Source organism: Ornithodoros turicata, chromosome 4 (genome assembly GCF_037126465.1).
Source record: "Ornithodoros turicata isolate Travis chromosome 4, ASM3712646v1, whole genome shotgun sequence".
Lineage (NCBI taxonomy): Eukaryota > Metazoa > Arthropoda > Arachnida > Ixodida > Argasidae > Ornithodoros > Ornithodoros turicata.
This window is the reverse complement of record NC_088204.1, coordinates 81,482,590-81,506,916: the sequence shown is the minus strand read 5'-3', so window position 1 is coordinate 81,506,916 and position 24,327 is coordinate 81,482,590. Positions and strand designations below refer to the sequence as shown.

The window sequence follows — 24,327 nt, the reverse complement described above, 5'->3', positions numbered from 1 at the left end:
TTCTGACCAACCTTTTTTTGGCTCACCTAAAACGGTTCTCTCACACCTTTCTCTTACAACCGTGTACGGTGAGCGTAAGCTCGCTTTCATGTGGTAAAATTACTGCACATGAACCGGTTAAACCGGGCCCAAAAAAAGGAACGGTTCCAATCCCTGTAAATGTCCCGACTGCTGACTGATTTTTTTTTTTTGTCTGCGTGTGTGCGGGAGGGGGGGTGTTCTCCTTGAGCCGAACCCGAACTGATATACCTGAACCGGTTCAAGCTGATAATTTTGGTTCAGCGGAGCTAAACCCGGAATGAACCAATATGCCTGAACCCGAACCAGATCGAAAAAAACATACCGGTTCCGATCCCTGCTTCAGAGTAGCAGGCTGACGATTGTGATGCAAATATTGTGTCACCAAACAGGCCACAATCCTCCTATTATATTGCAAACAATTTGCGAGACTTTAATTGCGTACAAAATTAATATGGCACACAATCCTTCTCTTCACACTCAGCCACGGTAAAGCACTTTTCAATAAGTTACGCACAAATTAAATACGCACGGCACACTCTGCTGCATAGAAAACGAGGGCATTCCCGAGCACCTGGGATAAAAACATTTTTACCATACTCATAACCGCGAACGCTGACACACTTCTCAGACACGCTGTGTATTAGAGAGAAGAAAAAAAAATCTCCGCACTGTCCAAGTTTCCTTCTTCTGCGTCTCCCGCATTTTCAGTTCTCTCAAAAAAGTGGCATCACAAATTCTTACGTGCTAACGGATGATGTCTGAAATTCTCGGAAAAATTTTCTATAAATACATACACGAAAAAAGCAATGAGGTATAGATTAGTTACAATGCATCGAAGAGACCTAAAAATTTCATTTGATTCTATGAATAACTTGTATGAGTTTAGAAACGTGTGATGCTTCTTTTTAACAGACGTCTTTTTCGGAGAAAAAAAGGCCACTAATGCGATGCTGCGTGTATAATGGTATGTAATGATCGCAGAACGATTACCACAATTTTGCAACTGTGTCAAAGTCAGGGGCGTCATAAAGTGGGGGCAAGGGGGCGGCTGCCCCCCCGAATCTGCAGGGGGCCTTGGAAGACATACTCTGAGTCATTCTGCAGTGAGAGTAGCAAGTGTTGTTTCAACACAGTTTTTTTTCTGCCCTGCATGTACAGACGGTGCTTAACGTTCTTGGCCTTCACACTTCACATTGCTGCCCCCCCCCCCCCATGGAGAGGGACTTCCGACACCCCTGCATATATAGAGGTATATCAAATGACATTATGAGGTTGTGCAGACCAACATTGAGCTGCGTCACCTTCCAAGACCCTGTTCTACGTCTACTCCAACACTGGGCGCTTCTTGAAAAGCCCCTCAGCTGAATACAATCCAGAAACGGCTGATGCTAACAAATAACGTTATTTTTGGTGAACGTCCTCGAGACGCAGCCAAGAATTGGGCAGTGAGCGCCTCATTTGCATGCGCTCATTAATTAAATAAAAATCATAACCTTTCAGACAGATTTGAAACCCCTGTCTTACTGATCGGGACCTTCACCGAAAAATATTCCAGAAAAAAAAAAACTGCGTCGATACTAAGCAATTCTTTCGAGTAAGTATAATCAGTAACAGTTTGCATATTTTTGCCAATTAATAATAACCAATTGACTGCTAAAAAAAATCACTACGTGTCGACGCAGGCTTCCTCCTAGAATAATTTTTTCCGAAGGTCCCAACTGGTAAAGCCGAGGTTCCGAAAGTGTCCGAAGTAAAATTTAATAGTTACGATTTTTATTTAATTAGCCAGCTTATACAAATGAGGCATTGACTGCTCAGCTCCGGGTTGATGTCTCAAATTGTTCACCGAACAGAAAGTTACTCGATAGCATCAGAAGTTTCTGAAATTCAGCAGTTTAGTTTTTTATTTATTATTATTATTATTATTATTATTATTTTGTTTGTGAAACACCTGGTATAAGCGATCCTCATGTTCTACAACCTTCTTTCTTATCAATGTCCAGTTGCCGGACAACCATCTGTGGCACCTCTGAACTTCAAATCCATCTCCCACGAAGGATTGTTTAAGTGACTGTAAAAACACCTTTTGGGATTCTTAATCCATCGCTGCATCGTGTGCCTTGTGGAACACTGTTACAAAACGTATTTGTCTTCACCTGTAGCTACTCAGCTAACACTTTGACTGCGGCATTTGCTTAGCTCAATGCATGCACACCAAAGCCATAAGCATAAATGGTTAAGTCCACGAAAAGCCGTTACACTTCTCTTCATGACATATTCACAACCTCAATGTCGAAGTTAGGGTGAAATTTACCTACTTCCTTGAACAAGCGCCTCCACAAGACTTCACCCCTGACTCCACTATCACAAATGGAGGTCTGGTAAACGTACCTCTGCAACTGAACCCGTTGCCTTTGCTCTTTGGAAGGATGTGCTACGCGAAACTTTGTTCAAAATGACATCTTTCAGCATTCCTCTTTAAAAGCAGCGCGACGGTAGCAACACCACGTTCGCTGACACTCCAAGGTTCTTCGCTGACAATGTCGCGGATGTCGATGCGCGCCATATTCGCCGTAGCATTTCGGTTGGCCTCTCGATTACTCTGCCACAGTTTTGAAGGCACCCCAACTGTGGAAACACTTCGTGAAACGTTTAGACTCTTTGCCTTTCACCGTGAGCATCAGTTTCCTGGTCAAGTCTGGCTGCTTCACACGAAGATTCTGCACATATACCTGAAACGGAAGAAGGCACTTCTGATGATCTCATGCGTTGTTGTCTCGTATTATTTTGAATTTAGTAAATTAAATTTTTCGTTTAATTCAACTGTATTCAAAGGTCCTGCAGGTACACATATTTCTATGCAGGAAACATTACCAATTCCAATGTAGAAGCAGGTGTTGCGTGAAAATTCTGCGTATAATCTTGCAAAGGAAAAGGCACTTCAGATGTACCCATTTATGGCAGACTTCCGTGAATTTCAGTTTGGTTAAGTAGACTTTTTCTTTATCTGAACCAGTTCAAAAGTCTATGGGAGTACCCACACACTCTGATGAAACTTTTTACCTTGAGCTAATTCAAGTTTCAGATAATTTGTTCTAATTTTGTGTTTCTGTTGAGGATGAAATAATAGAACTCTAACCTATAAGAACAGTTTTCTGGGCAAGCAAAATCTGCTAACAAAGTGTTTACAAGTGCTCGACGTATTGTCTTCCTGTCTCATCCGCAAAACTGTCATCCAAAATAGCACTGACCTCACACCGGCATGATTTCAAACAGGCAAGAAATGTTGATCTTACCTGAGCGCTTTTGTAAGCCAACTTCACTTCAACTTCGCTGCATTTCGCTCCAACCCAGATGAATACTTGAGCTCCATTATCGAGTATCATTATGTCATCATCGGCGAGGTCGTCTTGGCAGAAGTCTGAGCATTTTTCGGACACAGCAAAGTAACCCTTTTCGTTTGAGCAGCGGAAAAGTCGTGTGTACTGCATGAAGTCAGCCTCCTGAAACGGTTTATTGTACCTTTTGTAGCACAATTATTATCAGCATTAAAGGGACTACAAAGCAGATCCTATGTACCACCATGTAGTATTGGTCCTCGTGATGACATACACCAAGCATAAGCCCTCACTTGTGTGTACAGCTTTGTGAAAGTTTAACATAAACACATAAACATAAACAAGTAAACGTAAACACCCTGAAACACGTGCTGACGAGTTACCCGTGGGCAAGGCACGTTCTAAATGACAACACAGTTCTGACAGTGAGAAGTTGAAGATGATGAAGCAGAAGATGAAGAAGATGAGCACGACGACACTGGATGGCAAGGAACAGAGTAGACCAGTGCTTCTCAAACTGCGGGTCGTGACCCCCAAATGGGAAATGAGCCTTTTTCTGGGGGTCATGGAGGGTCCAAGCAGACACGCGATATATGCCTCGAGCCACACAGACCAACGTATTGATTTGCTTGTATCAAGAAAGCAAGTACATCCTTCCCATTAAAATACACAATTAAATCGATCCTCGTTGAAAAAACATTATTTCACAGCTCTCTCTGCGGTTAATGTCCTTTTAATAAATTACGACGTAAATGTATCTGCATCACTGAAAAAAGTAAAGTTTCGGAAGGCTTATAAAGGTGGAGGGTTGTGGTACGTTTTGTACATACTACTAAGTGGTCACATACTGGAAAAGTTTCAGAAGCACTGGAGTAGACAAAGTGCAACGATACCCTGATCGGATTTCGCATTCCTGTCACTACCATTATAAGCGGGCTCAACTACAGTAGAGTGTACTACAATCGCAGTGTGTTGTTTATCTTACCTTATCATAGGGTGTTTTCCCTCCAAGAGCAACCCAGAAGAAGTTGTCAGGTTCCTCACCTTCGTACACGGTCGCTATGGAATATTCCGCCTGAGCGAATGCAAGGTATAGATTATAGACTCTGTTCTGGGTTTCTGGATTTACTCGAAAAATCTGACAAATAATAAGTTCTGAAAAACATGCTCTGAATATGCCAAAAAAATGAACTCCAAAAACTCGGGGCACTAGTTATAGGCAGACAACGGATCGGATCAATCCGCTCGATAAGTTGATGCGCAGGATAACTCGATATTTGTTATCTTTGCGAATGGTGCGAACACAGGATAATTTGACATACACATATTGGACACTTTGATAGTTAATAGTAGTTCAATACAGACAAGCTCAACATGAGTTATTTTGACATGCAGGATAATTCAACATTGGTTAATTTAATTTACGGGACACTGCGCTACCACACGTTTCTCGTGATGCTGAAATAAAATGAGCATGACCAGCATGCCAGAAAAACCTATACATGTGTTTCCCGGCATGCATAGAAATGTGTCGCAAAATTGCGATTAAGTACAAGTAAATTTGATACACAGTATAATATGACACAAGGTTCTATGACAAAGGGTAGGGTGTCCTACTTTAACAGCCATGGAATGGAACATCCTGAAAAAATGGTCAGATGCTTTGGTACAAAATTAAGAGAGATACATCTTCTTCTTAACATTTCAGGAAAACACAGGCAAGTACGGAACACAAACTCGAAAGCAGACTCTCTGACCAAAAAATATTGTTCGAGGCTTACCGATTTACTTAACATCTCGCCAATCTCTTCGGCAAGGTGGACCTCATCTTCTTCTGCTTTGTCTCCGATCCAGACGTACACAATGCCGTCAGAGTCGTCTTGTTCGAACGGGACTTTCAGAATATAGCTACAGGATAGGAACATATTTCCTGATGCACAGATACACGTTAAAGGACACTTCACGCATCACATGATGAAAGAAAGGATACATTAGGAAAAGTGGGAAAGTTTGGAGCACTTATGCAGCGATTTTCTCAGCACCCTTTCTTATATCACTATATTTGAACTTGAATATACGTGGCAGCAGTCAGCAGATAGGGATGTCACACCCCTGTCACAAAATCCCCCAACACACCCCTAAGATGAAGATCCTGCACAAAATGTTTGTGCAAAGTGCGGCTGTATCGATAAACAATTGACCAACAATTGTCTGCAAAGTGTTCACTCAGGGAGCACAGAGCAAACAACAACAATCGTATTCGTACATTTGTAGGCATAAAAATTAACATACTTTTTACCGAGACAATTCTGGATAAACTTTGTACAAAAGCTACCAAAAAGAAACTCCAGGAAGTACTCGAATAAAACCAAAGATTGGCATTCTTACAAATGGACAGAAATTGTGCAGCGAGGCTGGTACTGATAGGGAACCGAGATGCATGGAGAATGGTTTACGTTAAAAGCGACAAAAATGGGCAAAAGAACGACGGAACACAGAGACACAGCACTCATACCGCTAACAAATGTCACACAAAATCCTCGCTTACGTGACAGTGTGAAACTCATGTCGAGAACGTGAATTAGAACAATCATGTTGCCCTCTGTCCGCATGAAACAAGATAAGCCCTGCTTGAAAGCAAGCAGGTTGGGCTGGGTTTAGGGAAATAATCTTCTACGCATATATTACCTTGCCTGCTATAGACTGCCCTGTCATGAGGAAAGTTTGTTTCTATTCGAAGACTAATCACATTCCAGTGAGAAATTTCATACTTCAGACTAAGCGGACAGGAAGTGAAGGATGTGAAGGTCCAATTTGGGAAACAGGTTGACTCACCAAAATGCTGAGTTCAGGTTGGAGGCAGCCGCAGGGATCTGTAGTCAAAGAAGGCAACACACACTGTAACCTTGTATAAACTGTATAAAATTTGGGTAGTACCTTGGTCGTACGTAACAATACACATAAACAAGTAGAACAGGTTTCTGGGATGGCAAATAACAATGAGATTGTGCGGAATAAGATCTTTCATTAGTTCAATGTTGTATACAATGTTTATGATTGGTCTATGATAAATTTGGGTGGCGATTTCAATTTCGTACATCACCGATATGCTTTTGAACTCCTTGGCACTAGTGTTTGCAGTGTCGTATCTCTTACGGGATGCTTCCCAGCGTGCACACTTGCCTGAGTAAACGTGTTAAATGAGGACTCCTTTGTGAATCAGTGCACAAAATGCTGATAGCCAGGGACGGCATCCCCCGAGCACCCCCCTAAAGGGGCGCAAAAAAGAACTTTTGGGTAGCAAGAATACGGGGAGAGGGGAAGGGGGGGGGGGGCAGTGTAAATTTCCCACTTATCCCCCCCGGAGGCGAAAAGTAAGCACCGGGACTGCTGTTACAAAACTTTATTGGTGCAGTAATGCCCGTAAGATGTGAAGCATGTGTCACATGTTTTCATGTAACTCTGGCATAGTGACAGCTAGAAGCATGAAACTTGAATGGCCAATACAGGAGTAACTTATCTCTCATCTGAGATAAGTCCCTCCAGAGAAAAGGGGGGGGGGGGAGGGACTTCTCTGCAGTCAGATTTTACGGATGCTACATAAAGTGACACGGCATTCATAATAATGGCAAGCTCGTCAAGTGACTATGATGACTTGCTCTCGCTGTTCCCTCCAGAACTTTGTTGTTACTATTTTGAAGTGAAATAAACAAATAATAATTGGAGGATATCAATGCGGCAGTAATTGTGGAAGTGATCGCGCATGGTGATTATGAACGGATACACAACATGCCACAGGTGTACAGCATCGCTCTCTTGGGACACTTTTCCGCAATGGTTTTTACGATTACTCCTCAATTACGATCTTCAATTACGTATTCCACATTCTTCATCAACAGCCATTGCAAATAACAATGTCCCACCTGAATACACCGTGTGCAGATGGGGCTACCGTTGGATCTCAGGTGGTACAGCTCAACCGAACCGTTACCAGTGGCCTGCGCGTCTTTCCGACTGCCTTGATGAATCACAAACTTTCTCTTAAAGTGTGACAGGAACTTCAGGTTCTCTTGTTGCTACAAAACAGGAAATTTCGACAAACGACAAATTGCAGATGACACCTTTGCACGACGAGACCACACCTGGTGAGTTCTGAGAACCTGGAGCTTATCGCCGAAGAGAGCTTCGAACTTTTTCTGCAAGCTGAAAGTGAACGTCAACCAGCCCATGTTGCTCGCGTCTCTGCCCTGCCAGAAGTATGCCACCCATGTGTCTTCAACTTCCTCCTCTTCCTCTTCATCCGGGTCTTCAGCATCACCTCCTCCTCCGCCGTTCTCAGCGCCACCTTCTGCCGCCCCTTCCGCCGGCACCCAGTAGCGGCAGAGAAAGACGTAACAGTCCTCGCTGTAAAAGTGTCCTGCATAAAATTGACGCGCGGTTGAGTCACGATTAATTTTCACCTCTCCTCGGGGTCATTCCATGCCAAACGTCCAGGACATTGAGATCGACCATCCCCGATTTCTTTCAAATAAATTGTGGTTGATTGTTCCCATGCAGTTCATGAACTCGCCGCAACGTTTTTTTTTTTTTGTTTTTGTTTTCACACCGTGGTCGCCTCTTGAAGATTGCGATTTGACGTGTAACCTACCCAGTGAGAATAAATTCTAAGAAAATAGGTTTTGTGCAAATTCCAACCAAATCTCTTCTGAGCGAGCGTGAAGCATAGTAGTTTCGTGCCAAGGCCCATTGAAGGTCGATCGACACTTTTTACTGAGAGCTTGTGACCCCAGAAAACTAAAATTTTGGGAACTTTTGGAATTTTTTACGGAACCCTACAATTTTTTTCATCGCTATGTAAACTGTTTAACACTGTTGTGTAGGAGGGATAGAACGCACTAAAATATTTTGAGACATGCAGACTCGGAAGAATACGCAGGAAAAAATAATGAATTTCAGAAGTATTGCTTTTTACCGCACGTTCAGCCGTCAACTGCACACTGAGGTGGTCCTGATAAAAATATGAGACAAATTACATTTGATAGTATAGTTGATTGATTGATTTGAGATAGTGATTGTTACTTAGGAATGACCGAATTTCCCCATATGGAGGTAAACTATACTTCGGTACAAGTCAAATCCCATAGGTCAACTCAGCCCACAATCTAAAGATGTCTGTAATTGGCTTAGGTGGACACATAACAGCTCCGAGCCACAATGTAGTGCACATGCATGCTTCAAAGCGCTGCTCATACACCGATCATGTTGCAAAAAGCACCTGTCAGAGATGACGTACTTGGAGCACATTCGCGTGCTTTCAAAAGCACACTCGTAGAATACTCTTGCTAACAAAACATTCGGATCGGCTTTCCTGTCTGCCTTGTGCCCACCACCTTCCCTACGCCCCGTTCTGCGGACTGCATTCTCTGCTGGCGGAGATACATCTCAGCGCCCGCAGCTCTTACGCTGTCTTGGAGTACAACAGCAACACGAAGACAACCCAAATGAAACCCTCCGCATACCCAGCTCGTCCTCGGGAAGCTTCACAAATTTCTTTCCCTCAAGAACAAGTGCCTCCATCGCTCCGAGGTCTTCATTCCATTCATCCATGAGTTGCGTCTGAAACGTCGCCACATCAAACAAGAAAGATGCAGCATAGCATTCAGAAATCTGGCTGGCCAACATCTAGCCATATCAGCCACCAGCTTGGTCAGGACTTACGGCTTCTTCTTTTGACATGGCAGGCTGTCGTGGCATGAACAGAGCAGACAGGTCTACTTTGTTTTCTTGCTTTGACATCCATTTCTGCATCGCAACATTTAATGTTAGCAGGATCGAATGCAAAGTAATGCCTTCATGAGCATTATTTGACAGACATGAACACTGAACATGCATTTGAAATGATTTGCAGAGGTACGTAATCACTAGAATTTGCACGTAATCCGCTGTCCCCATTTCTCAACACAGGCTCCAGCACCAGCTAACCAGATATTTTCAGCAAACGACGAATATGTTTCATGAAGCCATCACCATACTGTGGTGGCTCCATGAAACTCGTTCATCGTTGGCAGCAAATTCCAGTGATTACTTCTGCAAATCATTTCAAATTTATTTATTTATTACGATTTATTTATTGAGCCATCAAGGGGCTGTGAGGCCATTACATGAGGGAGTGGGTATCGGTTAGTACATCATATGTCATCATCACATGAACATAATATATCAAATACATCACAATGATTTGATAGTTAATAGGCGGCACAATTACGTAGGGCGTAAAAGGATTACATACCATAATTCACAAGCATAATTGAGGACAAAAAGAAAAAGAAAATCCGGGTGAGTCAGGTGAAATATAAGGTTAGAGCCCCAACAAACTGGTTGTAATCAGATGTAGTTCAGCAATATGATTCATATTCAGCAAATTCATATTCAATTCCCTCGTAATCAAATTATGCTCATGAAGGCATTACATTAGCAGGTTTTTCGCAGCATGCAAACAGAGAAAGCAAGTTTCGAGAGACGTACCAGGAGGTCTGCACCAGTTCTTGCCACAGACGCCGCTGTGCGCGTAAAGTCCACCGCAATCACATCGTCCCATCCAACGAACTTGGACTTGAAAACCATAGTCTCCGTGCTGGAAATGGGAAAGACGGACTCAGCGTGAAGAGGAAGCATTAGGGCTGTGCGAATAGTGATTTTTGGGTTCGAATCGAATAGTAGCGAATCGAATAATGTCGAATACCACACAAAAATGTGTGCTTATTGCTGAATAGTAAGCAAAAGCTTGCATTGAAACCTGGTGCTCAGTTGTAGTTTGTGTGACTGACTGCGAACTATATACACATGTTTCATTGATTAATACGTTTGTGCTAAAATTGTCCTGAAAACTGTAATTCCAGACATATCGTAGCTGGCTGTGTGATTAAATCCCTCTTTCTATGGCGTTATAGCTGGTCCTGCCGAAGCTCAAAATAATTAAACTAACTTTAACATCCCAACATTTGCTAAAGTATTTCTCAAAAGTGGCAATTTTCTGTGATCGCTCAAATCGCACTTTTAAACCATGCCTGCAACCCTGCAGCACTGGCAGAAGTGTAAACTAGGCTTCGCCTGATGCTCGGAGACGTGAGGCGAAGCCAAGCAGGATATCGTCAAGTCCGCACGCGCAAATCTGTAAGGTAAGCTTCACCTAACCCTTAGAATCATGAGGTGAAGCCACCTTCCAGGATATATTTGAGGCACAGAAATGTAAAGTAGGCTTCACCCAACGCTCAGAGGCATGAGTTGAAGCCAGCTTGCGGAATTTCGAATATATTCGAGTAGAAGCGTATACGAAGAGGGGAGTCAAGTCCTGTAGATCACATAAACAAAATACAGAAACCGACACTGAAGATCTTCAGTGTCGGTTTCTGTATTTTGTTTATATATTCGAGTATTGAAATGTTATTCGGTTCGAATACGAATAGTGCGGTGCCGTTATTCGGTACGAATATCGAATATTTCGAATACTCGCACAACCCTAGGCAGCATACAAAGAGACTACACATACCCTTCCATGCACTTGCTGACCAGAGCATGCTGGGGTCGATGGATCATGCGCAGGAGCTCTTGACACAACTTCAGGGCAGCTGCTCTGACAAGCCTCGTGGACTTCTTACCTAGCCTATCAGATGCGGTGTATCTTCACTAGATGTTGTCAACTTTATTATTGTATTTTTTGCTAAATCTAGTACTTTGCTGGTTGGACCATACTCACCACACAAAGATATCTGCAGAACAGTCCAGGATGTAGACATTCTTAGAGTCGAGAAGCTTCTGCACAAGCTTGTTTTGGGGGACGTCCACTAAATAGAAGAATGCAGACGGTGGAATAATCTTTCCTCAACATGAAATTGGTTACTTCGATTGTGGTGTGCTTCAGAAAAAACCTTACCAGAAATGCTACTGATTAACAATAACTATACTAGCAATTGGAAAATGGACAAAATATAAAACTCCATAAATGGGCAGTAGAAATGGCAATTAAACGGTTGAGGGAACCTAATTCTATTGACAAGCTTTCATGCACAGACTACATTTCATGGGGTATTGTAATTTCATTACATTTTGCTCGCTATAGTCTGAAACCAACTAGACAGAGTATTCTAAAAACAATAATAAGAATATAACAATAAATAATAATAAAAACAAATTCCTGCACTTGACCGATGCTAATACATTAATTGATCAATCAGTAATGACCATTACTTAATATAATGCAATCAATTTATTCATCAACTATTAATGAACCAACACATCCAAATACTGTCCTGCAAAGGAATGGCGTATCATATTTACATTTATTATTACTGTACACTCACTTTCAAACCCCCAAAAATTCAAACTTTCCAATTTTTTGGACAAAACTAGTGGCTTCATGAAACACTGCATAGAATAAAAATGTATGTCCACTTCCAATATTTGGGATCGTCTTTTAAAAGAGCAGCCCGCTTTCTCATTTGCATTTCGCTCCGAGCTTGCTATAGTTTGCAGGACCAGTACGGTACACTTCAGAGACCGATATTTTGGACTGCTTTACCGAGGGATTTAAAGACGCGGTGCTGGAACACAGATTTCATGCGTGCGCGCTCAACCGCCCCGCTTCATAATTGAACAACCGAAGAGTATGTGCAGGAGACAGACAAGTATGCACACACACTCTGGTGGTGCAAGGAATAGCAAATTTACCTTGAGGAAGTTCTAGATAGCCCATTCCAAGTCCCACCTGGTACAACCTGGGGCAGATTGAAACAAAGTCATCCGGAACGTGCGCCGTCGGTTCAGCAACGGGCAAGTTTACGGGAACACCAAACGCCTTCCAGAAATCGGGTTCCTCCTCAGACTGTACGTAAGTGATGACCTCTGAGAAGTTCTTCCGTTCATTCTTGTTTATCTTTTCTGCCAGGAGCCTATTTTTTAAGCAGACAAGACAAATGAAATTTAGAAGCTGTCATGTCATGCACTGTTTTGTTGACTTGGCTGCAAGAGAAAGTATCGTTTACTCATCCTTTATCTGTTGCTATCTCTCTCTATCTGTGTCTATCTCTAATGTCATGATCGTAAGCCATCCTGTCAAAACAGACAGTTGCCTACCTTCCTTTGGACACCATGGTGTTCTTGGACAGTTTTCCGTACCAGACGAAAATCTTTCTTCCGGCATCGAGGACAAAGACGAAACGTGGGTCGAGAGAGGAAGGATCCATGGCCACGGTTTCAACATGAAGCAGACGGTTCAAAGAATGGAGCCTGTAGAGCCGTGTCACGTATTCCTACGCAGCAAGGACGAAGCAGTGGATGGTGGCTTTTTTACAATATATTATTATTAATATATATCGCATCCCCACAATCGCGCGCAATTTTGTGTACATGACTGTAAGCTTCAACGTTGAACATCCAGAAATGTTGTATTCAAGTCAACATTTCCGTTTCAGTTCACAGTTCTGTTGGGTTTGTTGCTGATTTCTCGATATCTAATATCTCGCTGATATCTCTCCGATCGCTGATAGCTCTCTGCTGATATCTCGAGCCCAGAATGCTACGCTCCTCTTCTACGTGAATACCCGGTGACGACCAGGACAGCGTCATTCTGATGATGGGACTCGAATGGGACCCGAAACGTTAACTGTATTTTGTTACGTTTGTTGAAAGCCGGTGCGTTTCAAACTATTAAAGATGCTCCCCACATAACGCACCCTAATGTTAGTAGCACGGCCGGATCGCCTCACCATCGCGCTCGCGTGGCCCCTCGTACTGTGCAGTCAACGAGAAGGAGCACCCTGCCATGAACGAATGAAGTATTTCGTCCACGCTTGATGGAACGGAAGACGATTTGATGTCCGAGAATCGCAACGACGAGGGACAATCGCGGCATTCGATTCCGCGGAGATTGCCGCGGATTTCTCGGAATAATATGGGAGTTCGGCGTACCTTAAGCGTTGGTTTCCAATTCTCCCCCATGTTCTGAGCACACACCCTCAATCGCGCGATGTTTTTGGGCAAAAAATGCGCGCCTTACACGCGAGTTAATACGGTACGTGTGCTTACGGTATCTTCGACGGTGTAGAAACCACTCGACGCGCGGTTTCCTTGAATGTACTTGATCTTGTGGCTGAAGAGGGCGAGAAATTCGTCGCTTTCGTCGTCCTCTTCTTCTCGGACGGTACGGCAGTGGGCCCCAAGAAAGTTCCGCAGGTTGACGGCGTGGATCGCGGCGCACGCCTTCTTGTCGAGCTGTTGAGGGAGGTCGGAAAAAGATGGTCAGCCGCCGGGGCCGCAGAAGCGGAAAAGACTTCCTACCGTTGCGCAAGACCCAATCCAGTAGTAAATGAGCCAGTCCAAATTCTGCGACTCGTCCATGAAGGTCTTGAGGACGATGTAGCAGTCGCCCTCGTAGAACTTGCCCAGAAAAGCTGGAACGTGTGGCAAAAGAAAAATGCGATCGAAAGAGCTACATGACAAAACAGCACTGATGGCCGGTAGTTAACTACGTTTAACTAGTATAACTACCTGATTGTAGTTAAAATGTAGTTATCAACTACTTGCAGAAATGTAGTGGCAACTACTAGTTAAACTACTATTTCGAGTAGTTAACTACAGTAGTTAGGTTACTGTGCAGGCGCCAACTACTTCCGATTTTGCCGGAAGCTTTACGGGACGACTGTGCTTCCGACTTTTTCCTCGAGCTACTTGTTTGATGAGAACGGAGGTGCAGAGCAATCGTGCCGTGCATGCGTACTAAATCTTCACTTTTATCGCTGCTCGTGATTCATATTTAGGTGTCCGAGAACACTACAGAATGGGATTGGTGTTGATGGACAACGTTAAGCGGTTATAGATGTAGTTAAAGCAGTAGTTTTAACTACCTCCCCACAAAAGTAGTTGAACTACTAGTTAAACTACTCAATTGTGAAGTAGTCAGTAGTTATAGTATAGTAGTTATTGGCAGGTACCTTCGTCAAGAGGGATCGGCAAGAAGTTGTCAATCTCCCAGATGAAAAGGCCTGCAATAGTTTTTCAAAGTCAAAGATTGTTTTTTGAGCATTATACAAGTTAGAGCCTGAAGCTTTAGGGTTTAACCTGTTCCTTCCTCGAATATGCACCTCAAATTGAAGGTTGCCTCTTTTGGAGTGAAGCCCTATTTTTATACCCGGCAATCTGCCCTAACTGAAACACCCGTAGGAATGCACACTAGCTTGTTTGGCAGCAAACGCAGTTACATCACCATTTGTACCAAACCAGTACAGTTTGTTTGAGTAATAAGCCCGATTTCTCCCCGAAATTAGCATACTGGAAGTTTTCCCACCCGAATTCGCACAAATTTAGATCACATGTTGATTTCCTCAGATTTTTACCCCCCGAATTAGGAAAAAAATATTTCCCGAAAACTTCAGGCTCTATATACAAGGTGCTGGTGGAAATTTTCTGAACTGTACGAAATGCTAGGTGACCTTGAAATATGCAAGGCTTCAGCACTAGGCGTCACTAGTTGCATGCCTCGTAACTTTGCGGGCCAATCAGCCAAACCCAAATGTAGCATGATCCGTCATGCATTATTGTGACCATGTGTGCATGCTGCTCTTTGATTCTATGCTGGTGGCATCCATGAATAAAGAATGCAGATCAAGTTTTGTCTGAAACTCGCGGATGAAAGCTGCGTTTACAGGAGGACTGAAGATATGGCCAGTGAAGAGCACTACAAGAAGCAGGTCAACATTATTTTCAACATCACCGAAGTTGTGCACGAAGAATTTGCCACACACAGCAAGACAGTCAATGCAGATCTCTACAGCAACACTCTCTGGCATATGAGAGAGGGTGTTGGACACAAAAGGTTGAAGTTGTGGTCCTAAAAAACCGCAGGGGTTACCTCAATGTCGGAAGGAGACCAACTGCAAGCGAGACAAGCCTAACAAGTTCGGAAAACTTTCCATAGCACCCTGTGATCAGCACTATAGCACTATGTGGTCAGGACGTGACTCACTGAGTTGTGCATCTTGCAATACGAAAACAAGAAATATGAATGATGACGCAAACATGCCTGGCATCTGGCCCACATCTTCTTCAAAAATTTCGCTGTAATCGATCGGAGGCTTTTCCAAGACTTCGTCCCAACGTTTTGGCCTAAGTTGGATAAAGTGAGCAACCATTCATGTAACCTTGGTCAACGTCTGTCGTCAATCTAGGTCTAATCACGTCGGGTCGACCGCACAACATAAAGTGACTTACTTGAGCGAGTCAACCCAGTCCTCTGAGGCGTCCCTGCTCGATTGTTCCTTCTCCTTAGCAATGTCCGTCATCCCTTTCAAAATTTTCGCTTGGTCACTGTCCGCCTCTCCTTCTCGTCTCCGTCGTAGCCGCATCTTGCGAGCGATTGGATCTTTTACGGGTGCTGAGACAAAAAGTAACGCGGCGGATTAGAAATCAAACCTCTAGGTCAGTGTTTCCCAAACTGAGGGTTGCGAGAGATTCAAGGGGCGGGGTGGGGGTGGGGGGTTGCAAAACGGCTAAGGAACTTGAAAAAAGGGACGGCACATGATGCCCTTAGACCATGCTCTGCCCACTATTCTGTGCGACAAAAGAACTTGCGATAGCAGACCCAGAGGTCTAACAAACAATGTATAGGAACATAGATGGGTAGAAATCCAGCGAACCGGTAGAGATGTAGGAAGGAAGTTGCCTCAGGACAGAAGCCGCCGATATTTCGAACAGAGACTGTTCTTCTTCTGTTCGCCCAGAAGAAGAACAGTCTCTGTTCGAAATATCGGCGGCTTCTGTCCTGAGGCAACTTCCTTCCTGTATAGGAACAGTCACTCCTGCTGGCATGCGTTTTTTGTGACAGTTAGTGCTATCTGTAGCACTCTAACTGTATTAACTATCAAATGAGACTTCAGCGGCAATTTTGCGTTACTGTTTGCGCACTGAAGTCCGTAGGCTCGTGGTATCGCGACAAGCCGGGAGGTCGCAACATCGTATCACATCGTGTCTTATCATTTTTTTTTTTTGCCTCATTCCTCTTTTACACCATCCCTTCTTAACGTTAATGCGCAATCACATTAACGCTTTTGACTTCTTTCACTTTCCTACACTTTCCCGATGTTTGCTTTATATTCTTGACGTTTTGTTCTGCTATTTGTTTCGGTTCTTGTACTGCTTCTTCCATTTTTAAACTGCCGTTGACCTTGTTGGTGCACCATCCGGCAGACCTGACAGTTGTTGATGGGTACCGTTCTAAATAAAACATTATTACCCATTATATTTTTTACGGGTCACAGTCGCATGGTAGTGGAGCCTGAGAAGGACTGCTCTAGGTGAAAACGATACCACGGAGTCATAAAACCTACTCTGCGCTGGCAGCTGTGCGGCTGAAGCAGCCCCAGCGAGTCGCAGCTGAGTGCCCAACGAAAAGTCGATGTTGTAGAACTCGATGCCACTCCCACGCTGGAGCTCCGTCGGCTTTGGCGGGATCACCAAGTCGGGATTGTCCCGCAGGTCCAACACCTCCAGGTCATTCAGCAGGTGAATCGCTTCGGGAAGCGTGATGAGACGGTTGTGAGCCAAGACCAGTTTCTTCAGCCTACCACACCTGCAGCGGAAAAGGGGGAAAACGAAATTCGATGTTCTGACAGGACCACCGTGCATCGGAGGAGTGCATCATCTTCGTAGAAGGAATCACCTGACGACGCCTTCGGGGATCATCTCTAAATTGTTGTGAGCTGCCATGAACACTTCTAGGTTGTGCAGCTTTCCGATTCCTGAAGGAATTCCATCAAAGTCGAGCCGATTGTCGTTAAGGTAGAGCCTCGTGAGGGTGGTCAGCTTGCAGAGTGCAGGCTGCGTGGGGTAGAAACACGTCAAGCAAATAATTGTGTATTCCATTCGAATTTTGAATCAGCTTTAAAACTCTATACGTATGCTGCACATTCAGTAATATAGCTCTTCATTTCCTTTTATTAAGTTGCCCATAAACAGCACATTGCCTAATTAACTAAAACTAACTAAATAGCTCTTTTGCTTCATATTTGCTTCAGGCATTTAGCTACTAGCTTCAGTTTTAAGATGACTATTCAGAAATTCCTGGTAACTTAATGCGCATAATGAGCAGGCAATGCAGGAATCACTTACTGGAAGGGAAGTAAGCTTGTTCCTAGACAGGTTCAACACTCTGATATTTTTCCACACATCTGAAATTTGAGAAAAAAAAACTTAGGTGTTGCAAAATAAAAACATTCCTGTCGGTCGGTGTGTGCTTGCATCAGTAGAACATGTCTTAGAACCACATTCTGAGAAAATCATTTTTCTGCAAAATTAAAATAATGGCTATGCAAAGTACGGGCATCGCAATTTGAAATGAAATAAATAAATAACATGCATTTCACGAAGTCTAAGGTATTCACCGAGCACAATTTACTGTAGAACTCTCACTATTTTAGTTAGCGCGCTTTGACAACATTTTGAATGACCCAACATTGCTGCCACACTCATTCCAACGCGATTTTTATGATTCCTCGTCTGTTCTTGATTTGTGAATGTATTGTATGTATGAAATTTGTGAATGGGTTTGGCTTTGTGGGAGTGCCACAGGGCTACTGGCAATTGCCATCAACACCCCGAACTTGCTTCATTTTTATTCTATTTTGCTCCATCCAGAGAGTGAAAAGGCCCTTGAAGCCTCTCTATTTTTACGTGTTTCTTTTTTTTATCTATAAAATAGGGTAAAATTTGATGATTCTTTCAGAAAAAAAGAAAAAAAAAAGAAACTGCATCTGGCATTTCATATAAATGGGCTTTCGATTCGGGGGTTTTCGGGTCTTACCCAAAAGCGGTAAACACAGGTAAATGCCGCAAAGTTTGTACGGGTTTGGATCTAGGTTTGTCGACCACACGCAGCTCATCCCCTAATGCTGACACACCCCGGTCCCACGCTCACCTCCAATGACGGGAGAGACGTCCGAAATGAGGTTGTCGCTAAGGTTCACCCTTTTCAGAGAGGACAGCGTGTAGAGAACGTCGGGGACCCGTGGGAGGTTGTTCTGGGAGAAGTCAACTTCTGCAAGAGCAAAGTTGACACTGAACTGAAATTGTGCACTCCAGGATGAGAAACACCGCCACAACAAACCACAGCACCGTACAGAACTGGGCTTGTGCAATTTTCCACACAGTGCCACGCTTGCTCACTGTGGTCTACAACCAGGGTTGCCACCAGGCCGGTATTTGCAGCTCCAGGGCCATTCTTAGAGGCTTTTTCTTCAACATTCCACAGCAGCTCCAAGAGCCCTGGAGCACAGATGCAACTCTGCAGTCATCAGATAAGGAAACTGGGCTGCGGTCCTTTCGGTACCCACACCGGTTGCTCAACTCGTGCCTGCGTTCCAATTTCTGTGCTCCGGATGACCTTCTCAAAACATTGGGACGATGATATCCTGGGACTTTTTTATTTTTCTCGAGTTGTTTATCACATCCTTGGGTTTGGAGGTACAGAAATAGCGGCTGTCTCACACTTTTTATTTCTTTCACGTTTCCCCCTCTCCACTTGACGAGTACATATTTTTCTCAGCAAAAGGTGGCAACCCCTACGACCAGCATGTCAGTTCATCGACACGTCACAATCGACTGATTACACGAAGGACTACCTACTTTGTGGCGGTCGCTTGTTGCGTAGCCTCACAAAGGAACCTCACCTGAGAGTAGAGCAGAAGCGTCAAGCGAAACGGGAGTGTTGATGATTGTACGTTGAGTGTTCCGCATGTGAAGAACTTGAAGTGATGTTAGTGATGGGAGTTGCCTGGATCAGATTTTGAAGTATTTTATGCAGAAAAACAAAGCACAATGTCAGCACTGTTATTACTGCGATTCACAATGTCTTTATTTGCGTATATTATCTGTTTTTTTATGTGGAAATTTAGTTTTTGCGCACATGCTAGCGGCTCTGTTTCGGTTCAGTATTTGCATCCTACCCACTCGTGCTACATATCTAATACAAACTGATAGTATTTGGAAATAAATCAATAAGAAAATCTTACTCACTCTATCACAACACTGTGTAATATGAGTACCTGCGCAATATACACAACCGGGCCACTTCATGCCAGATGATCCAATCTACTGGCCATAAGACAGTGTAATCCCGTTATTTTGAACTTCCACATAATTTAAAAATGACCCTTGCCGTTGACTACACAGCCGTGAAAAAAGGCAAGGGTGGCGGACTATATTTTCTTAGATTAGGTTCATGATTGGGTTGGTTTCAATGTCGCAACCAATGCTCCTAGAGTCGCGGCTTTAGAAACTAATGCAGGCACGTATAATTGGGTCACTTTCGGCCCCTAGATGTTTTGATGCTTTGAGCGACTACCTTTGTTTTGAACTCTGCTTTATTCGAACAAACTTTCACCAAATGAATTGGTCCCATCGTTTCATGGAAATATACATTTGGAAATTTCAACTTTATTGAAAGTATTCTATATCTCCAATAACTTACCTCAGTTGATAGTGGCCGAGCGGATTGTCGTTCAGTATCAGGGTTTGCAGACTAACTAAACGCCTCATTTGTGGGGGCAGGGTTTCTGAAATTGATGGCATTTCCCGATAAAGCAATCCGCATTTGTAAACTTCCGAGGATCAGAAACTGATGAAGACACGTTACCTAACTGATTCCCACTTAGATCTAAGTATATCAGGTCTACGAGATTCACAAACAGTTGGTTTGGGATGGCCTCGATCCTGAAAATGGAAAAATAAGTGAGCAAGAAAACCTTGCGCAACACAAATAGATAGGGAAAAAGCCGAACCTGTTGTAACTTAGATTTAGCACTAAAATTCCTCTCGCATTTTCGAGCGCGTTTGGCACTTCTCTTAAGTCGTTGTGGCTCAAGTCCTGCAAGAACCAACACACGCAGTTGTGAGTAGTCTAGCGGTCTCACGAAGTGAAGTTTAACGAAGTTCCGTAAGCTACGAACTCAATCATATGTAAGCGTGTTGGCACAAATGTGTGCTGATGTATGACGTGTGGATGAACAAATAAGTAAAATGCAGCTTAAACATATAGGTCTCTGTTATCGCCAGCTCGCCTGCATTTTAGCCGCTCTTTATTAAACGTAGGGTCTGATATTTTGGGGTTAAAGAATTTTTATCTTATCTCCGTAGGAATGTGTGGCACCAGTAGCATGTGGCTATTGCCATGTATCTTCACATGAAGTATGTTCTTGTAATGCGTCACCCCAATGTCCCCGAATTTTTGTTTGGGGTGGGGATGTCATGGGGATGGGAGGGCATGCTGGAAAACGCCCTGGTTAAAAAACGTAGATAAAGGAAATGGTAACTCTTTGTATTTACTTACAAAAACAGAGAGATCTTCAAGCTCAAAGACTTCTTTTGGGATCCCGGTGCTTTTGATCTTGTTGTGCCGACAGTTGAGATATCGAAGGCACGGTAGGGTGGGGACTTCACCGTGCAGTGTCACCAGGTTGTTTCGAACTAACGAAAGTGTTTCCTGAAACAAATACCGATTTTAAAGTTCACACAACCGATTGTCCCAGGTGCACTTCCATTTCAGGACCACTGGGATTGTTTCAGGAAATTGCGAAGGCGCTTAGAAAAGAAATAACGCCCATAATCGGAAGAGGGTCACACATCAAATTGTAAAACGTAACCACTCTTGGTAAATGTATCCCATTATCTTTTCTACGTGTGGCATGAACTTATGTAACCCGATCACCATCACAAAAAATAAAGTTGTTGTTCGTGATCAGGGTTAAAGTCTGCTGTGTTTGTCATCTGCTTTCTCTGTAGATATGCCTGATCCTGTTAAAGGCGAGCAAGCAATAAAAATTATTCTTTCAATATTTTACATGCAGCATTTGACATTCATTTCTCATTAGTTCAACCATTCCTTTTATTATTCTAGGCGAAAACAGTTGCATTTGTGTATATGTGCTTTCCTTCTAGTATTTTAAAGCCGGTGGTCCCGATATGGAACTGCGTTTATTCTGCTTTATATAAGCAGATGTGAAACCTTTTGCCAACATCCAGAACAGCCTGACCTTTGCGGGGCACAGGTCTCAAAACAATCACATGGTTTTAAGAATGGTGCTCCAAATTGATCATAAAAATTAAGAAACACGGAATGTTAAACTTCAAACACTACCATCGATTCCATACTAACAAAAGAGTTAGGCTTTGACACAAAGAATGTTCTCTTCATGTTTCGTATGAAGCTTTTATTCACAGTGGATTCCTTTCTGTTGGAAGAGCTACAGTAACAGAAACACTATTTCTTCTAATAAGTAGTCAGCAATTATCAGTAGAGAGGTGTGCCAATAGACCAATTTGCATGTAGTACAATGCAGAACGAAGAAATCGTTTGATTTTGCATCGTTTTTGTGTGTTGGAATCGTTCTGATCAGTTAAACGGAAAGATTCCCTGACATTGCCTTTGTAAGATCCCCTCGCTATACCCGCGTACAAATAAACGACATTAACATGAATCGGTGCACGGTTGCAAATCAGCGCCGTTTTCAGAAACGCCCCGATCAAACAGCTCGCCCAAGGTGAAGTAATTGTGTGCTTCCAGTGACTTGTACGCTTGCACGGTATCAGCAGTGAACTGGCTCGGCGAAAATGTTAGATAAACTACAATGCGATTGTGATTGGCGGCATGTTTTGTGGCTGGGCTGTCCAGTTGTATACCGTTCATAAACAACTTGGTCTTGTAGCAACACTTGTCCCATTCCTTCGGAGTTCTAAATTATTTAGGGTATTGTGGAAAGAGACAGTCCAGAGCAGTGCAGCAGTGCAACACAGCCATGTCACACTTGCAGAAAGCATTCTCACAGCTGCGTTCAGTGTGTTTTGCCCACAGCAACCCTGCACATGCGCAGACGGTGCCTCTTGTCTGTAAACAGTAAAGTGGTCTATACGACACAAATCGGTGGCTCTATGTTTGTCCAGGTATCCAATCCAAGCCACAACACATGATAATTGGCGATATGATAATGATAATATGCCCTTCATCAGGGATTTCTGTGAGATTTTCCTCCTTTGGGGGGGGGGTTGAAATTCAGTAGGGGTGTGTGACACTCACACCTGCTGCAGGGGCGTCGGAAGTCCCTCGCCACAAGGGGGCGAGCTGAAGTTGCTAGCATTGAAGTTGAAGGCATGCTAGCTGCCTATAATTATTCTCACTTAAAAACGCGGTAATCAAAATTTACACCGGTGAATGCGCAAATCCTGTAAGGTTTCTATGCACGAAAGGGAGTGTCCAGGCCCTTACAGCCCGAGCTCAAGTGAGGGTGTCACCTAACTTGACACCCACCTTCCGACACCCCTGATCTGCTGGCTCTCTGGCGGGTACTTTGATAAGGGGGGGGGGGGGGGTTTAAGAAGGTCCCCGCCCTTGAGCAGTGGCGGATCCAGACCCTCGGTTTGGGGTGTGCGGCTTCTTTGTTGAAGTGCGTAGTGAGGGAGAGGAAAGAGGGAAATCCAATGTATTGGATCCGCCATTGCCCTTGATGGGCGTTGAAACACCCTCCCTTTCTACGACAAAGATAACTAGACTACTTGAGAGTTGTGATCATGCTCCACATTCCTGAAAAAAAATAAAAACAGTAACGCAAACTACCAGAGTCTTTCGAAGCCAACTCCAAGAATTACGATAACGTGAGGGGAAAAAAAACGAAACAGAAAAAACACTCACGAGCTTTTTTAGGTTCTGAAGCTCGTCCGGGATCCAGTCTATTTTTGTCCGGTTCACTTTCAACCATCTTAGGCCAGTCATTTCGCCAACCGCTTTTGGGAAAAAGTCCTCCTGGAAATGACCGAAGAATGAGAAAAAGTTCACACCATTTGGAATTCTACCCTATCCCAGCCGGAGCTATTAACTCTCTTCCAACAGTTGTCAAGACCGAAGTCATTTTGTCAGAAATGTGTGTCAACAAACTTCTTGCGTATTTGCGCGATATCAAAAAGTGAACACAATGTGACGAAAAATTTCAATTACTGAATGTGGCGACAAATTTCGAAAATTGAACCGTGGGATATCGCAAATTTCCAATTAGTATCGCGAAGTTCAAATAAACTTGTGAGCTCTGCGGACGAGGTAGCTTCTATAGAGAGTCAAAATTTCACATTAAAGACTTCTACATTCCGGTGCAACAACTTTGGGAGATAACTTGAGCATCCTAGGATCTACACAATATTTAAAAAAAACGGTAAATTTCCTACCCGAAAGTCATTTTTTGTGAAATCAATGCCTCGCACGAACGGCAAAACACCAGTTGCCGCCATGTTTTATGTACGCAAAGTGGTGAAAGTGTGGCTCCGCCTTCTTCGCCCGGTTTCGCCATTGTTTCGGTTTCGGTTTCAATTTCTCCGAAATATCAAAATGCTGATGACTAGATAAACAGCAAGGTAAACGACGAGGTAACAGTGGCAAAACGACAGTAAGACAGGGACACACACACAACAGCCGACCCCTTATAGTGACGTTTTCTTGTCTTTTCAGAGAGGGAATTCCTGCATATCCTCAACATCCGGCATATGCTCTTCGTGTAGTATTCTCGATACCGTTGAGTCCGTCCACGACACTACACGAATCAAACGACACTACAGTTTCGGAACCGATGTGACTGTCCCCCTAAGTCTATTTCAAACTCGGCTTTACCATCTCCATACCTTTTGACCGTTTATCATCATCGCACAATAAAGTTGTTGTTTTCCCTGGACTGCTTCACTTCCGAGACTGGACGAGAAAATATCTAACTTTGATAAAAACGTCACGTGTGGCATTTAATGTAGCAAAATCTACTGGGTGGACGCCATTCAAAATATGCTTGTTTGCTGTATGGGTTGTTACTAGACACATTTTTCTAGCTTTCCGCCTCGTAGAAGGTACAGCCTGAGACAAAAGTTTACGGAACACGGCACTGGCGTATTA

The 24,327-nt window shown here is 43.5% G+C and overlaps 1 protein-coding gene across 1 annotated transcript; it reads right to left on the bottom strand.

Annotated features, from left to right (window-relative positions):
- Positions 1 to 423: 423 nt before the first annotated feature.
- Positions 424 to 23,678, bottom strand: LOC135392117 (protein flightless-1-like). Its single transcript, XM_064622796.1, has 30 exons — positions 23,616 to 23,678; positions 23,089 to 23,199; positions 20,734 to 20,886; positions 20,186 to 20,271; positions 20,041 to 20,117; positions 19,876 to 19,960; positions 19,076 to 19,179; positions 18,325 to 18,444; positions 17,520 to 17,578; positions 17,071 to 17,228; positions 16,739 to 16,980; positions 15,624 to 15,786; positions 15,436 to 15,518; positions 14,348 to 14,398; positions 13,695 to 13,807; positions 13,443 to 13,628; positions 12,492 to 12,667; positions 12,087 to 12,307; positions 11,116 to 11,203; positions 10,909 to 11,022; positions 9,885 to 9,993; positions 9,078 to 9,161; positions 8,879 to 8,975; positions 7,502 to 7,776; positions 7,283 to 7,435; positions 6,195 to 6,232; positions 5,141 to 5,267; positions 4,345 to 4,434; positions 3,318 to 3,524; positions 424 to 2,753 (listed from the first exon to the last, which is right to left on the bottom strand). Exons 1-30 carry the CDS (start codon positions 23,676 to 23,678, stop codon positions 2,619 to 2,621), a joined length of 3,768 nt encoding a protein of 1,255 aa, XP_064478866.1. The 3' UTR covers positions 424 to 2,618.
- Between the last annotated feature and the right edge of the window lie 649 nt (positions 23,679 to 24,327).